At 36.8% G+C, this 16,648-nt stretch overlaps 1 protein-coding gene across 2 annotated transcripts in view; it reads right to left on the reverse strand.

Annotated features, from left to right (window-relative positions):
* The window catches only part of STRN (striatin), a 116,537-nt gene that overhangs the window by 33,406 nt on the left and 66,483 nt on the right, over positions 1 to 16,648 (reverse strand). Inside the window, exons 7-10 of one of the 2 annotated variants that reach the window (XM_075535754.1) lie at positions 14,499 to 14,634; positions 8,725 to 8,835; positions 5,726 to 5,812; positions 5,115 to 5,258 (exon numbers count right to left, since the gene is read on the reverse strand). In XM_075535754.1, coding sequence (XP_075391869.1) covers positions 5,115 to 5,258; positions 5,726 to 5,812; positions 8,725 to 8,835; positions 14,499 to 14,634 — 478 coding nt within the window. The remainder of the gene's footprint in view (positions 1 to 5,114; positions 5,259 to 5,725; positions 5,813 to 8,724; positions 8,836 to 14,498; positions 14,635 to 16,648) is intronic. The other variant, XM_075535755.1, reaches the window with a different exon arrangement.

Consider the following 16,648-nt stretch of genomic DNA (forward strand, 5'->3'; position numbering starts at 1 on the left):
AATGCAGTAAGTCTTTTGCTCTCTTGACTGCTACTTCCATCAGCACTGATTGTGGGTCCAAGTAAAACAAAATCCTTGACAACTTCAATCTTTTCTCTGTTTATCATGATGCTACCAATTGGCCTGTTTGTGAGGGATTTGTCTTCCTTACATTGAGCTGTCATCCATACTGAAGGCTGCAATCCTTGAGCTTCATCAGCAGGTGCTTCAAGTCCTCTTTACTTTCAGCAGGCAAGGTCATCTGCATATCACAGATTGTTAATAAGCCTTCCTACAATCCTGATCCTACACTCTTCTTCATATACTCCAGCTTCTCTGATGATTTGCTGAGCATACAGATGGAACAAGTATGGCGAGAGGACACACACTGACGCACACCTTTCCAGATTTTAAACACGTACTGTTCTCTTGTTTTGTTTGATCCATGCCTTTTGATTTATGTACAACTTCCGAATAAAGACAATGAAGTGTTCCATCATGTCCCATTCTTCTCCAGGTGACCCACAGTGTATCATGGTCCACAGAGTGGAATGCCTTCACATAGTCAATGAAACACAAGGCAACATGTTTCTGGTATTCTCTGCTTTGAGCCAAGATCCATCTAACATTAGCAATGACATCCTTGTTCTGAATCCAGGCTGAACTTCTGGTACTTCTCTGTCAATGTACTTTTCTGTACATATGTCATACTTCACTTAAAAATGTTTATCTAAAATAAAAATGAGTATCCACTTAAATACTTTCAATAGCGTACCAACTGTGCTTTTGAGATGTCAGATTTAATTTGTGGTAAACTCGAACACTTTACTTTCTAACACTGAACATATCAATCCAATTCCTTCCATAACCATTATTCAAAAGTCATTAAAATGCCAACTTAAAATAATCTTTATTTAATTTGGTCAATAATGAAATGTTAACTTTATAAATGAAAATTTACCAATTACTTGAGGAGCCAGGATCAACTGGACTGCAAGTAACCACAAAAGCTTCTTAGTATGATCACTTCCTGGTATTAGCATATTATTCTTGTTAGAAACCATCAAGTCAGTTCTGACTCATAGTGACCTTGTGTACACAACACTGCCAGGTCTAGCACCATTCTCACAATTGTATGTTTCAGCCCACTGTTGCAGCCACTGTGTCAATCCACCTCACTTTCCAATGCTGTTATTTTTTATTGTTGACTTTCTACTTTACCAAAAATGATGTCCTTTTCCAGGAACTGGTGCCTCCTGATAACATGTTCAAATTACATACGACAGAGTCTAGTCATCCTCACTTCTAAGTGGCATCCGGCTGTACTTCAAAGCAGATGCTTTTTCTTCTAGCAGCCCATGTTATGTTTAGTCCTCTTCATCAACAACCATAATTCAAAGGCATTAAGATTTCTCTGGTCTTCCTTAGTCATCATCCAGTTTTCAAACATATATGAGGCTAATAAAAACACCCTAGCATGAGTGAGGCACCTTAGTCTTCATGGTAACATCTCTGCTTTTTAACACTATACAGAGGTCTTTTGAAGGAGATTTTCCCAATGCAATATGTCACTTCATTTCCTGACTGTTGCTTCCATGAGAACTGAATGGGGATGCAAGCAAAATGAAATCCTTGGTAACTTCAATATTTCCCTATTTATCATCTTAAGGAGCCCTGGTGACACAGTGGTTGACATGCTCAGCTGTGAATCAGCTACTAATCAAAAGGATGGTGTTTCAAACCCATCAGCTACTCATTGGGAGAAAGATGCAAGAGTCTGCTTCCAAAAGCTGTTAGGAGCCCTATGGAGTACTTCTACTCTGTCGTTCAGGGTTGCTATGAGTTGGAATCACTGGATGGCAATGGATTATCATGCTGTTCCTTACTGGTCCAGTTTCAAGGATTTCTTTGTCTGTTGAGGTGTAATCCATTCTGAAGAATGTATTCTTTGATGTGCATCAGTCCTTCAAGTCCCCTTCACTTTGAGCAAGCAAGGTTGTGCCATCTGCATATTACACATTGTCAATAAGGCTCCTTTCAATCCCGAAACCACCAGTGAATATTTCTAGCATTAGTCATTTGCAGAAATATTTCCAGTGGTTGTTGTCAATTCCTGGAGCCTTGTCTTTGCTTACGCCTTAAATACAGCTTAGACTTCGTCCTTTAATACGATGGGTTCTTGATCATATGCTGCCTCCTGAAATGTTTTAATGTCCACAGGTTCCTTTTGGTAAGGTGTGCATTCCTTCCCTACTTTTGGAGGGTCCTGTGTTGTTCTACATTTGGCCCATAGGGTCCTTCAATATTTCAAATGGAAGCTTAGATTTGTCTTCTTCTTCAGTTCTTGTAGCAATTCTTCCCTTGTGTTTTCCTAACTCCAAGTCTTTGCACACTTCACTATGTGAAGGTAAGTAAACGGTATTGCTGCCGGGGTTTCAGTTCATAATGTACATGGGTTTAATCCAACAAAACACTTTAAAACAGCTTTGTGATATGTGGATGCCTGGAGGTAAATTCAACAATACACTCATCTAGTCTCATGAGGAAGCCTTTAAAAAGAAAAAAAGAAAGAAGAGCCCAATCAAAACAAAGGCTTCTGAGGGGATGGTAGACCAATTAAATTTTAGGCAGATAGGTCTGCTCAGAAAATTATGGTGACTCACTCTTTCTTGGGATTTTTTCCAAGGGCCCAGGATGATCACGGGAACGTAAGTTTTAAGGACATTAAAAGTTGCACTGGTGGGGAAAAGTCTAGGAAATAGTTGTTGCAAGGAATTCTGCCCTCCCCGCCCCCACACTCCAGCAATACACCTGCTCATTCCTTAAAGGAGAACTTTCTTGGGAAACCCTATCCTCTCCCTTCCCCCATCCCTGATCTTGCCCCTTTAGACTCCCCTTTTTGTTTCCCAAATTCAAAGAAAACTGAAAAGGCACATGATCTGCATCCTTGGAAGATGCCAACCTATTGTTTTGACATGCTGTAAATGGAAGAGTGCAGAATTCTTCGGGGAAGAGCTAGAAAGGCAGAAATACCATCTTCCCAAGTATTTAAAACTTGGATGGAAGATATATTGAGAAACAATAGCTTTACATAGGAATGCTTTGTTCAACAAAGGTTTCTAAAATTTTGTAGCAGTATTCTGACTTGTAACACTATCTAATTTTCTTCTTGAGCTGCCCTCAAATAGCCCATGTAGTTCTTTTACTTTATCATTCTTCCGCAAATTTTAGCTGCTCTATTATGTTTAAGAGCAAATGTCAGTCTCTTCTGACCTCCATTTTGGTCTTTTCAGAATTGACCTTTGGCTGTCTTCTTGTATGATATCCTTGAATTGACTGGTGGTTGGTGCTCAAATTTTAGTAATAGTCCTATTAACTGTTCTTCCTTATAAACATATGGATTATTATCCTGTCACCAGGATAGATCTTGAAATGTTGTTTTTGACAACAAGTGTGATAACAGCCAACCAATTTCAGGCCTAGAGAGTTAAACAATGCTCTGTAATTTGGCTGCTTCTGAAGATGCCTTAGAACTTAATATTACAATTTCATATCTACTGGTAATTAAACAGTAAAAATCCACTGAAGTCAAGTAAATTCTGACACACAGCCACATTTACTTGGGGTGTCAGCTCTATAAATCTTTATGAAAGGAGACAGCTTGTCCTTCGGAGCACCTGGTGGGTTTGAGCTGCTGGACTTGTGGTTAGCAGCCCACCTTATACCACCTCACTCCACCACCAGACTCCTTCAGTTGACATTAGTGTTTGCTTATCAACAAAACTGGCCCTCATCAACATTTTACAAAAGCTACTTACTTGTGCCTCTTAAATGTGACATTGTCTTCTAAAATTTAAAATAGGTAATAAATATGCATGTGTGTGTGTGTGTGTGCGCGTGCACACAGGTTTATACACATACATAACCATGAACTATGCCCTTAAGTTCTAAAAAATACCTCATTAAGAACACACAGGCATAGAAGCTTTTTCTGGAAGTGGACTGGAGACCAAGGTAATGAAATATACAATTTATTTCTTAAGCGCTTTTTTTTTTTAACTTCTAAAAAATTTGCACTATGACAGGCTTAGGATCATGCTACAGACAGGAAAGTTGAGCATTCAATGTTTCAGTTTTAAGGTTCTTAAATGTGTTTTCTATCAAGGGCACTTATTGTGGCTTAAATAATGTTCAGGTCTCATTTAGTAAAAAGTACTTATCTTGGCTCTATTATTAGAATTCCGTACAATTTACATAGGACTCAAGATGAAATCGCTGATAAAATACCATTTTTAAGTTACGATAATACAAGAGAAGTTTCCCTCCTTTATCTAGAGCTGATCTTAGAATAAATGAAAATCCTGTTATCTATGAAAAATACTACCGAACAACATACCTATCGAGGATCATGATTTCCCATCTGTAATTCTCAAGGCGTGGGTCTACATAAAATGAGTTGAATGTCTAGATTCTAGAATGTAATGTGTTAATTCTTCATAATCTAAAAAACTCCAAGGACACTGCAACTCTAGCAAATAACTAAACTCTTAATGATTAAAAAAAACCCTGAAAAAGTATTCCAACTGTGACAAGCTATACATCAGAGTCCTACCCGTGTTTCTCTAAAAGTAACTGAATTAAAATGATGATTATTAAAATATGATTACTCTGTGGCTATTACAGTCCATACGCAAGTATAAGCTAACCCGAGTATCAGCCGAGGCACCGAATTTCACCACAAAAATGGCATTTAAAATGTGCTCCAAAACTCGGCTTATACATGAGCATGGACGTGTTCAAATATTTACATGAGTCTCAAAGTAGGCATTTATAAACAATTTTTTCAGTGTTGGCATATATAGGGTGTACCACACAGAATTAGAGGATATTCTAGAGTTTAGAATTGGTTTTTATGGCTTATAAACTTTTTCCAAGTCTTAAACATTGAAATTGGAATCAAACTGCCTTAAATCTATGAAAATTTATATTTTCTTAGAATATGTGTACTAAGAAACACTATGTAAATTAAACATTTGCAAAATAAAATTGTTTATAATCGAGTCCTTTCTAAAAACTGAATTTAGGTAAAGTATGTATCCAAGTGTTTGTGCTCCAACTGTGTGTGAAATACTTGCCTTCGTCTGCCCTATTTATTTCGTGCTCTGGAAGCCTGGAACTGCTGGGTCTGGAAGGTGAGCCCACAGATGGCTGCAATGAGGGAAGCTCATCTACATCTCTCAAATTAGCCAGCATGTCCTGTAGTTTTGACCTATTGGGCCCTAGCCCCAAAAAACAAAAAGGGAGAGGGAAGACAAAAAAAGAGAAATAGAATTATCTAGCCACATCAAAACTGTGCCATAAACCTTATTTATATTTGCCAACATTCACCTTTGATAATGGCACCATTATACTTTATTAAGCAGTAATTATTTTCAGAAGAAACTTTCATTTTCTGAAAAGAATTCTACATAGATTTTTAAAATTAAGTTAATAAAATTATATTATTTGCATGAAAAAGAATGCTTGTGTCCAATCTGGACCCTTAAAAGCAAGATTATTCTATAACCAAACCCTTGCATACTACTCTAAGCACAGATTATACAGATGGTGAAGCGATTGTGTGCTGAATTAAAGAGCATCCCTTTTTGCTTGCTTGTCTGTCTGTTTAAACTAAGCTGCATTCATTGCCTTACATCCTGAAGCTATGGTACCCGAGATGAAGTCTCATGCCCTGATGGTTACTTACCTGAGCTCTGATCCATCATTCTCCCACATCCCTGTTTTGACTGTTTTACATAGGATAGAGGCTGAAACAGATCTTCGGTAGTTTTTCCTGTTACAGGTTTAATTAAGAATGGGAAAAATCTTACCCATAGTCCATTATGGTTTTTTCCTATACTAGCAAAGAACACAGCTACTATCAAGTAATATTAACCAACATCTAGAAATACGTTGTCAAGACATTACGTTTGGTGTACACAATTTGACTGGAAATATTTCTTACAGGCCACATTAAAAAGACTCAAGTTTATCCAGTGACTGATAATTCAGTTAAAATATTTATGGTAATTTATAAATCAATGCTTTATAAAGCAAATCAAAGCTTTGGTTCGTTTGCTTTTAACACTTCTTTACTTGTTCCTAGACTGTTTTATCAAGATAACATGAACTAAAGATTACAAACTGTGCTGAGCTTCAACCTATATACAGGTCTTTCCATCTTCAATGAAAGATGTGCGATTTCAGCAAATGTGGCGAAGAAAGCTGATGGTGCCCGGCTATCGAAAGAGATAGTGTCTGGGGTCTTAAAGGCTTGAAAGTGAACAAGCAGCCATCTAGCTCAGAAGCAATAAAGCCCACATGGAAGAAGCACACCGGCCAGTGCGATCACGAGGTGCCAAAGGGACCAGGTATAAGGCATCATGCAAAAAAAAAAAGATTATATATGTATGTGTGTGTGTGTGTGTGTGTGTGTGTGTGTATATACCATAGTGAATGAAGGGGGAAGTGCAGAGTGGAGACCTGAGGCCCAAGTGTCGACCACTGGAGATCCCCTCACAGAGGGGTTTAGGAGAGGAGACGGGTCAGTTAGGGTGCGATGTAGTACCGACAAAGAACACAGCTTTCCCCCAGATCCTGGATGCTTCCTCCCAACTACCATGATCCGAATTCTACCTTGCAGGACTGGATAGGGCAGAGATTGTACACTGGTGCATATGGGAGCTGGAGGCACAGGGAATCCAGGGTGGATGATACCTTCAGGACCAGGGGTGTGAGGGACGAGGCTGGGAGAGTGGAGGGTGAGTGGGTTGGAAAGGGGGAACTGATTAAAAGGATCCACATGTTACCTCCTCCATGGGAGAGGACTCCGGATAGGGCAAGATATAACAAAATAACAATCTGTGGATTATCAAGGGCTCATGAGGGAGGGGGGAGCGGGGAGGGAGGGGAAAAAAAAGAGGACCTGATGCAGAGGGCTTAAGTGGAGAGCAAATGCTTTGAGAGTGATTAGGGCAAAGAATGTACGGATGTGCTTTATACAATTGATGTATGTATATGTGTGGATTGAGATAAGAGTTGTATGAGCCCCTAATAAAATGTAAAAAAAGAAAGAAAGAAAATGATTAGGGCAAAGAATGTACAGATATGCTTTATACAATTGATGTATGTATATGCATGGATTGTGATAGAGTTGTATGAGCCCCTAATAAAATGTTTAAAAAAGAAAGATGCGCGATTTCATGTACACCACCTGACACTAGCAGCTCTTTCCTTTACAAGACTTAAAAAAAAAAAGTGCTACGATATTGATTAAATCTCCTACACAGGGAATTCACTTGCTTCTATTAGTACACGTACTGTTCCAGTCAAATGGTGCAGTTCTAAGACTATAAATGTGAAATTCTAACTACAGCAATGCCTGATATTTGAAAAAAAGTGACTACTCAGTAGACTAGACGGATTCCGTTTAAGCCCTGGCTACCTTCCCATTCTCAAGGTCTTTTACACTACAAGCTCTTTTACAGTGTCGCATGATGACCAAAAATAATACATTAAATTTTATTTAATTAAATCCAGAAACACACATTCTCATGTATGATACAGTATTCATTTTCCTCAAAATTCCAATTTAAATATTTTATCATAGCTCTGAAAAGCCATGAGAAATCATTTCTCACTTTATCTGTTAAGATTCCTTTATTACATAGTATGTTAATAAAGGTTGATACTATTTAACACTAATAGTCACCTTTTTATCAATTCGAACTAAACACGTATAAATTCTACGATCCTTTAAGGTGTCAGTGTTTTACACTAAGTGCTATGCTACAAAGGAAGATCCTGACAGAAACTACTTGACTCTTTACAAAGAGCGAAGGCACACCCTTGCAACCCTTTGTAACTTTTAGACACAGTTCTCCACAAGCTAGGGCCTAGTCTCAATTTATAATTCTTTAATATCTCAGAGGATGAAATTCATTCCTGCCATAAAAAGGAGCTCCATGTTCATGATGTCAATGAGAGAGGAAGTTTACACAAGTTTACAGGGATGTTTGAAATTGTATTTTCATTTTCCATATTTACATAGGTCTACTGATAAACTTTTATGAACAAATTATATAATGAAAGCTAGGCATATATGATTCACAGGGCTAGAAATTTTACTTTGGTTTATTTTTGATGTAGCACACATTTGACCAAACAAAAAACAAGCTAATTCGTATGATTATACTTGAAAGGCTATGTATCTGCCTCTGTGCCCTGTATAGTATACAGCAGTGAGAGCTGATGAATTCTATGCTCTGAGGACCAAATATACTCAGGGGTAGAAATTACCTTTCTTTCTTCAAGAGCTAAAATAATAAGTACTAATTTTGGTGGATTGCCAGAGGCCCCAGCTAGATGAGATTTATATATTGGTAACAGTGAAATACCAATTTTGTAATGAAGCACACACTTAAAAAAATCAAGTTATAGCTATGTTTGAATGCATAGTCCAACACTATCTTAAGGCTTAGCATTTATTATTGGGATATAACTCCATAATCACATATAGGCTTTTTTTTTCGCCCAAAATTCATAATCAAGTAGCCGTTAATTTCAACCCCTGAGAACAGGTGAAAAAGGAAAGAGGTCAGGAGCAGAAAGAAAGAGAGTAAGTCCTTTTAGGAAAACATTGAAAAAAAATTGGGGATGTGAACACGGCAAGACTTATGATTTACAGATACAATGTTTTCCACTTACTCTTCACACCCTTTTTCCCCTTTCTCTCCTTTTTGTATTGCTCCTTGAGTTTGGTAATTACTCCCTGGTCCACATTCCAGGCTTCAGGCATGAGACACTGGTCTTCCTTTTCTAAACAGAGTGAAACAAATGAAACAGCCTTTTTCAATCAAATCATAAACATTTAAAGTCAGTTGGTTTCAATGAAGAAGCCACTATTTTCTTCATAGCATCACTCATTTAAAAAAGTTATTGGCTATTCATTAGCGATACAAATCACACAAAATACCACAGTTAAGAAACAATGATCAAACTTCTTTTTTAAGGTAATAGTGCTACATTTTTCTTGAAAGAGACAAAGGAAAATTATCTGAAGGATTTGGGTGATTTTTAGCAAATTATGTCAACTTTATCAACAAGAACCCTCAATTTTTTACTCTATATTCCAAATTCAAATACAATTTGTTGATAAAGAGAGATCATTTTTTATTATATGATAAGAGACTGTCAGGAAATGATATAAAGTCATTTTCAACACAGCTTTTATTTAAATTTTGGCATGTATTAATCAACAAATTAAAGTATTTTATAATAATAACAATATTTTATAAAGTTTATTGCTCAACTTTTGTTCAAAGTCTAACACAATTTAAGTGCTATGTTAGTTTGCAAACTACTAAAATGAACAGGAGATTGAGTTTATATTAGAAAAAAATTCAATAGCCAATTTTCATTACTGCAGAAGAAAATTCAAAAGTGTTTATACTATTAAAAATATCTATATATTATATAAGTGTGAGAGCCATGGTGACGGTAAAACATTGGTCCAATAACATAAAAAGGTCAATGGCTCAAACCCATCAGCTGTTTCACAGGAAACACATGAGGTAGTCTGCTTCCACAAAGATTTAGTCTCGGAAACACCATGGGACAATTCTACTCTCTGTCTTATGCGGTTGCTATGACTTAGAATCAACTCACCAGTTGTGGGTTTGTATTTTGGTTTGTTTAGTTCTGAATTCTGGCTTGAAGCCAAGACTCATGCATTCAATTGCTGGATCTACATTTGCATTAGAAAGTCTGACAGTCTGAAACTAAATGTGTACCAAGCTAAACTCCCCTTCTCCCTCTTTACCCAACCTGCTATACTCACAGGGGTCTCCATTTCAATTAATGGCAATTCCATACTTTCAACTGATCCAACTACATCTCACATAAAATATTTTATGAAATTGTTTCCTTTACCTTCCAATGACTTCTAGAATTTATTTCCCTGCATACCTCCTGCTATGACCTTGATTGCTTGCTGGAATTATGGTGATAACTGTCCATGTGCTTCCACCCCCACCACACCTCAACCCACTCAATCCATCAGTTCTACTCTAACAATAGTTATCCTGTGTAGTATAAACTCCACACAACAGCCAGAGGGGCATTTTTGATAAGAATCATATCTTGTATTCCTCTGTTCATACTTCCTTCCCCTAATGTCTCCCCAACTCACCAGTGGTCTAAATGGCCCTGTCAGAACCAAAATTTAAAACACCAAACCAACTGCCATTGAGGAGATTCCGATTTATAGCAGCCTTGTAAGACAGAGAAGAACTGTCTCGTATGATTCGCAAGGCTGTAATCTTTAAAGAAGCAGAATGCCACATCTTTCCCCTGCAGAGCAACTGGTGGGTTGAAATCACCAACCCTACAGTTAGCGACAGAGCACTGGCTCCTTAAATGGTCCTACATACTCTGGCTCTTTCTTATCACATTCCCCTAGAGAACTCAGTTCCAGACTCTGGCTTCACTGAATTCCTCAAGCATGCCAAGGCAGCTTATCTTTGGGCAATGATTCTAAGGCAAACACATCTATCAAACAACCTAGAAAGTATTTTTTGAGTAAATAAAAATGGCTTTAAGATACCATTGGGCTCAGAAGCAGCTAGTTCCTTACAAGTAAAGTTCCAACAAATGGAAATATACTAGTCATTTACTTAATATATCAACAGGAAGTCATTAAAAGAGTCACATCAAATACCCTGGCATTATAAATTATTTCTGATAAATGAAGAAAATTTGTATGTATTTTAAATTTTGAGACCACAACAGAAAATTTAGCCGCATAAACATAATCTCTCTTTCAGACACTCTGTTACTAGGATTGTTCGATATTTACACAGAATGAATATTTATTCCCTTGAGGTGATAACACATCATTTTCACTGTGAAGTGGTTAAGGTTGGCGAGAAGAAGGTAATAAAAAAATCCTTTTTCTGTATTGCTCATTAAGAATAACAGACATTTTCCACACACTTACTTGAAAGCATCTATATTGATCATTATAGAATGACCAAGAAACTTTTAAAAAAATTTAACATAAATGAGTAAAAATAAGTATTTCTTTGGGCTTTAGAATTCTGACTTTTATATTCCTTTGAAAATATGCAGAAATATGGTTTAAATTAATACCTATGTTTAAAATTAAAATTATTTAAAAGGCCTTAATTTTATGTGATAAAAATTACCAATACTAAATGAAATAATGTGTATTTTAATTTTATGAGATTTTACGAATCTAAATAACAATAAATAACTCTACAAAACTATTTTATATCATCCTATTATCTTAAGAGGAAAATATTTCAAATGCAAAACCATTGGTTCACTGTCTGAAAGCCCTGTAAGTGTTTAGAATCTTAAATGATATCAAAGTTATTAGTTGTATTATTTTTTTTTTTAAATCACTTGCCAAATACTGACTAGGTTATATTTGAGCAATCTACCAAAATGTTCTTAGGTTTCAAAAGTAAAAAAAAAAAAAAAAATCAATGTAAACTCTAAGTCTTACTCTAAATACTTTCATAAGCATTCTAATTTAGAGTACCAATATAATATTTAAGTACATAACCAAAATAGACATATATTTAAAATGAGAATCAAGATACTTTTATCAATCAATATTTTTCATATACACATCCAATTTTTTATACCAAAAATCCACTACTGTATGCATTTTACTTGGTTTATCATCCACTATCAGCTCTAACTCTTAAAAGTATAATATATTCTATATTTAAAGTAGTTGTTGAATGAAAGTTGATAAAAAATTCATGATAAAAAATTTACTTTCACACACTGTCAACGAGTTATCTTCGACGCAGGGCAGATAAGTATTTAATGTGGCTCTTCTGGCCAAAATCCTTAACTCCCACCAAAAGACTGTTCCCTGTGTGCGTCTGGCAAGAAGGTGGGGGAGACACTGAGGAGTCCCTACAATGCCATTCTGCTGAGCATACCTTGAGCTTGAGGAGGGCAAGGGATTTCATCACCAGCAAGATCTAGGAGTGGAGTGTGTCCGCTGGACCCAAGATCCCCATAGAGTGAACTCCTTGAATCCAGGCGACAGTAAAACATCAGAATGCTCAAGCAGCAGCAGAACCAGGAGCCAAAGCATGAACTAAGAATAGTGGACTTCTCAGCCCACAGAGGGAGGAAAGCTGAACACTTTCGGGCACGAAGCTCAGCTTGTGGAGTGGGTGCCTCTGGCCACTTAACCAGGATTGCTGGCATAGCTGAGGCATGGAAATGAAGCTGAGTGCCTTTGGGCCTGCTGGAGTGTGTGTCTCTGGGCACTTAAATTCAGGGAGCTTGGTTTGCTGGCCCAGAAAGCTTGAGCTGAATGCCTTCAGATTAAGGTTTACAGCTGAGGGGCATACCCTTTGAGCATCTATTAGCAATCTTGGAAAAACTATGTCACATGTCCTGATGAACAACTCTATCCAGAGCGTTTTTCCCTGGTGTTATAACCTGTTACCTTCCTTAAGAAACCCTGCAATCGTTCATTGTGTCTGAGAGTTATGTCTGACCATTTAATTGCATATTAGAACTTGGAGATCAGGTAGGGAATACTATTTATGAACAACACAATCTCTAGCAGCAACTTTAAAAACAAGACCCCGCCATAGTTTAACTTGATATATTTTAAGTTCTCAAAAATTAACAAAAGGATGCACATCTTATTGAAATTTAGAGGAAAAATAAATGTGAATTTGAATTTTCTCCTTAAGGCTATAGTAAATTTTAAATAAGGATTCCATACAGCTAGATCTATAATGATGTGAGTTTATACTGATGAGCAAATACTTTGCCCAGCTCTTTAATACAGCTCCTCATGTTATGGTGACCTCCCCAAACCATAAAGTTATTTTAATTGCTACTTCATAACAGTAATTTTGCTACTGTTATGAATTGGGCAAGCCCTGTGAAAGGGTCGTTGCACCCCCAAAGGGTCACAGCCCACAGCTTGAGAACTGCTGCTCTAAGGAAAAATCTCACCAGCAGATTTTAGTACATAATCAAATTTCCTTGGTAGAAGGGTAAACAGTTCAGTGACTTGTTAGTGGCAGAAAATAGGTAAAAAACAAACAAACCATTTCAAGCTAAAATCTAAAGATTGAAGGCTTAGTAAAGTAAGATGTAAGTAAGTCATATTCACCCTGGATGTGAGGATACTGCAGAAGCTTTGTACATGAAGTGTAAAATCTGCTCTGCTCTTAAAAAGCAGGGAGCAAACACCCATCTCTTTAATCTCAAAGGAACATTAAATTTCTTGTGCCTGTCTAAATATGTCTTAACGTAAGTTAATTTTAGATCTGCCCAGTTAAAAGCATGAAACCGGCAGTTAATACGTTAGTCACTAAATTAATGCCTGTTGAGTTGGGTACATAGCTGAAGAGAAACAAGGATTTATTTCATTCTTACTTTCCCCTAAAAAGTGTACGGTGTTGTTGCATGTTTAAAATACTAACTTATATTGGTACTTTGTGAGTAGAATAGAACTGCTCCTGTGGGTTTCCAAGACTAATTCTTTATGGGAGCTGAAAGCAAAAAGTTTTTTCCCAAGAGCAGCTGGTGGTTTCGAACTACAGGACATGGTAAACTTCCAACTTCAAAAACGAAGATGAAATAGTCTCCTTGTTTTGGGTTCAAAAACACTTGAAAACAACAAGTTATATCAGGCCATCAGCAGAACAGGATTGTGTAGTAGAACAATATTCCGGATGTGGGGAAAAAGCTCCATCAATTTCTTTAATGAATAAGGCATTCAAGCGTTTAAAGGTCACAGGTCAATAGGTTTTAAGCTAATTCCTGAGGAAAATTCTAAGAAATGATTGTTTTTGTCAATTCTCTGACTTTATCTGTCCTTAAAGTACACAGGAGGATAAACAAAGTTACAGAATTCTTAAACTCAAGAGAAAATTGTCTCACTAAAGAGAATGAAATCCCAAACTACCAAAAATTACACATTAGAATTTTTAACTACTACTTTATGCTTAAAATAGTAAATTGTTAAAATAACCTGAGGAAAATAATTCTACACCTTATACAAACTGATAAGACCAAACTAGAATAAATAACGATGACTTTCCAACTTGTAGTTCTTTTTTTTTGCACAAATTTTAACTATGATCTATTTAAAATTCTCTTATATTCTCAATCTCAATCTTCACAAAATTTAGATTTGCAAATTCTACTCTCTAGAAAGAAAACAAAATATAATACGTATATGAATTAAAATTATCTTCAGACATTATAGTGTGCATTAAAGAAGAAACAGTGTGGTAACTAGTTATGCGACATTCCTTACAATAGATACAAAGACACAAAACTAAGAAAGAGTCCGCGAGATGTTCCACATTGTATAGGACTTAAATATAAGTGGTAAGATGGAGCCCTGGTATGAGAGCAGCCGTCTGCTGACGAAATGAGCATCCCTGGGGATACCCATTGCTTTCCCTTACCCCAATCTGTTCCATCGCCAGCACTTCTAGATTCATGGTCACCTTCATCTGATGTAACCAAGAAGTCAAACTCCTTTAGGGCTTCTTTTGTATCTCTATCTTCACTGCTGTCAGGCAGTACTTTTTTCCTAACGATCTAGTGAAAAACATGTTAAATGAAACTATTAAGGTATATTGCAGATATACATTAAATAACGGAGATGGCACAGGACTGAGCGGCATTTCTTTTTTTTTATGCCCTTGGGTCTCTGAGTTGAAGCGGATTTGACAGTAACTAACAACACCACAACAATAACATAGCCCTTTACCTTTGCAAGGACAACACAATTCAATTATTCTCAGAAATGTAACTTTGCTCTATTAAATAGCTGTATACATATACAACTCAACGAAAAACAGTTTTTTTAAGGTGTGTTATACTTTAAAGCAGAACCTTAAACTTTGTTCAATGCCAGGTATGATGGCTTTTAATTCACTGAAGTCTACATTAGGATTATTGAGACAGTTTAAGATGTGAAAATACTTTATCATTTATTAAGAGGTCACAAGGGTGGGAGGATGGGGGAGACAGAGGGCAAAGAGGAGCTTATACCAAGGTCTTAGGTAGAAAGAAAATGTTTAGAAAATGATGGCAACATATGTGCTTGACACAATTGATGATGGATTGTTATAAAATCTGTAAGAGCCCACAATAAAATGATTTACATAAAAATTATTGAAATCTACCGATTTCCAAGTACACCTCAGACAGATGGAAAATGTCCCTTGATATACTGCATTACGAGGCTCACCAGCAAACTCACTTTTCTTGGATGTGGTGTGTGCAGTTTGCAGCTACTCTAATCTAACCAAAGGAAGAGACACTTCATAAAACATTGAAGATTTCTTGGAATAGAATTATGATGGAATTTAAGTCTAGTGCATCATAAAACCTAAAAATCACAATGGTACAAACTCAGAAAGTCTTGCATTAAGACTGACATGCAGTGGGTCTCCATCTTTTGCATTTCCATTATTTCTACTGTGCTACCTCGCATCATTTTCTCTAAGAGCTCTATGATCAGTTACTTTTCCTAAAGTGCTGACCTCTCCCATGTAAGCAAAGCCTCATTTTTATATAGTCAGGAGTAGGTGTGGACTTTTTGCTCTAGAGGCGCTTTGTGATTGACCTCCTGCCTTGTTCGTCACCTCCCAAATATTTCAGGAAAACCGGTTTGCCATGTCTTTAAATAAACAAACTCAATATCCTAATGTTTCAGGAGTTTGTTTCTTTACTGGATGCAAGTTAAGAATAGCCTTACCAAATCAAATTTTAACAAGGAATTGTATGAGCTGTTTGAAATTATAAAAGCTCAACAGACTTATAAGAGAAGACTAGAAGATCCGGAAACAGACCCTAGAACAGTGGTTCTCCACCTTCTTAATGCCACGACCCTTTAATATAGTTCCTCATGCTGTGGTGACCCCTCCCCCCCCAACCACAAAATTATTTTTGTTGCTACTTCATCACTGTCATTTTGCTACTGTTATGAATCGGGTGACCCTTGTGAAAGGGTTGTTAGACGCCCCCCAAAGGGGTCGTGACCCACAGGTTGAGAATCACCACCCTAGAGTAACAACTACCTGGCTTAGGTGGCCTTGTTACCAGGTTCCTAATATTACTTATTAACCATGGCACTTTTTATCAGAGATCCAATACAGTCTCAGGAATCCACAAAGTCAACTCTAGGAAGCCACTGCCAATAAATAGAACAGAGGTACCAATATATAAAACCTACCTTGATATACATAAAACTCAATAGGAGAAATGAGAAACTACTGATGCTGGATAAATCTAGTAATATTTAGAACCTTTCCAAAAATCAAGATAAACTTTCATGTTTACAACTTTTGCCAATATAGAAAATTTATTAAAGAAACAGAAAAGGGCAACATTAGCATAGTACATTATGAACAAAAGCCATGCTGAATGTGTAGTCTTTTTAAAGTATGTACATTCGTATGTAATTAACATGTTTTTCAAGGGAGCCAGATTAAGGCAAAGAAGTGTCTCTGGACGCTTATACCATCAGAAGATACTGATCCTCAGTCTCACAGTAATACAACAGCACTCACTGCCTGATGCACATTCTTCTACTCTAAAGCCTTCT

Source organism: Tenrec ecaudatus, chromosome 17, assembly GCF_050624435.1.
Source record: "Tenrec ecaudatus isolate mTenEca1 chromosome 17, mTenEca1.hap1, whole genome shotgun sequence".
NCBI lineage: Eukaryota > Metazoa > Chordata > Mammalia > Afrosoricida > Tenrecidae > Tenrec > Tenrec ecaudatus.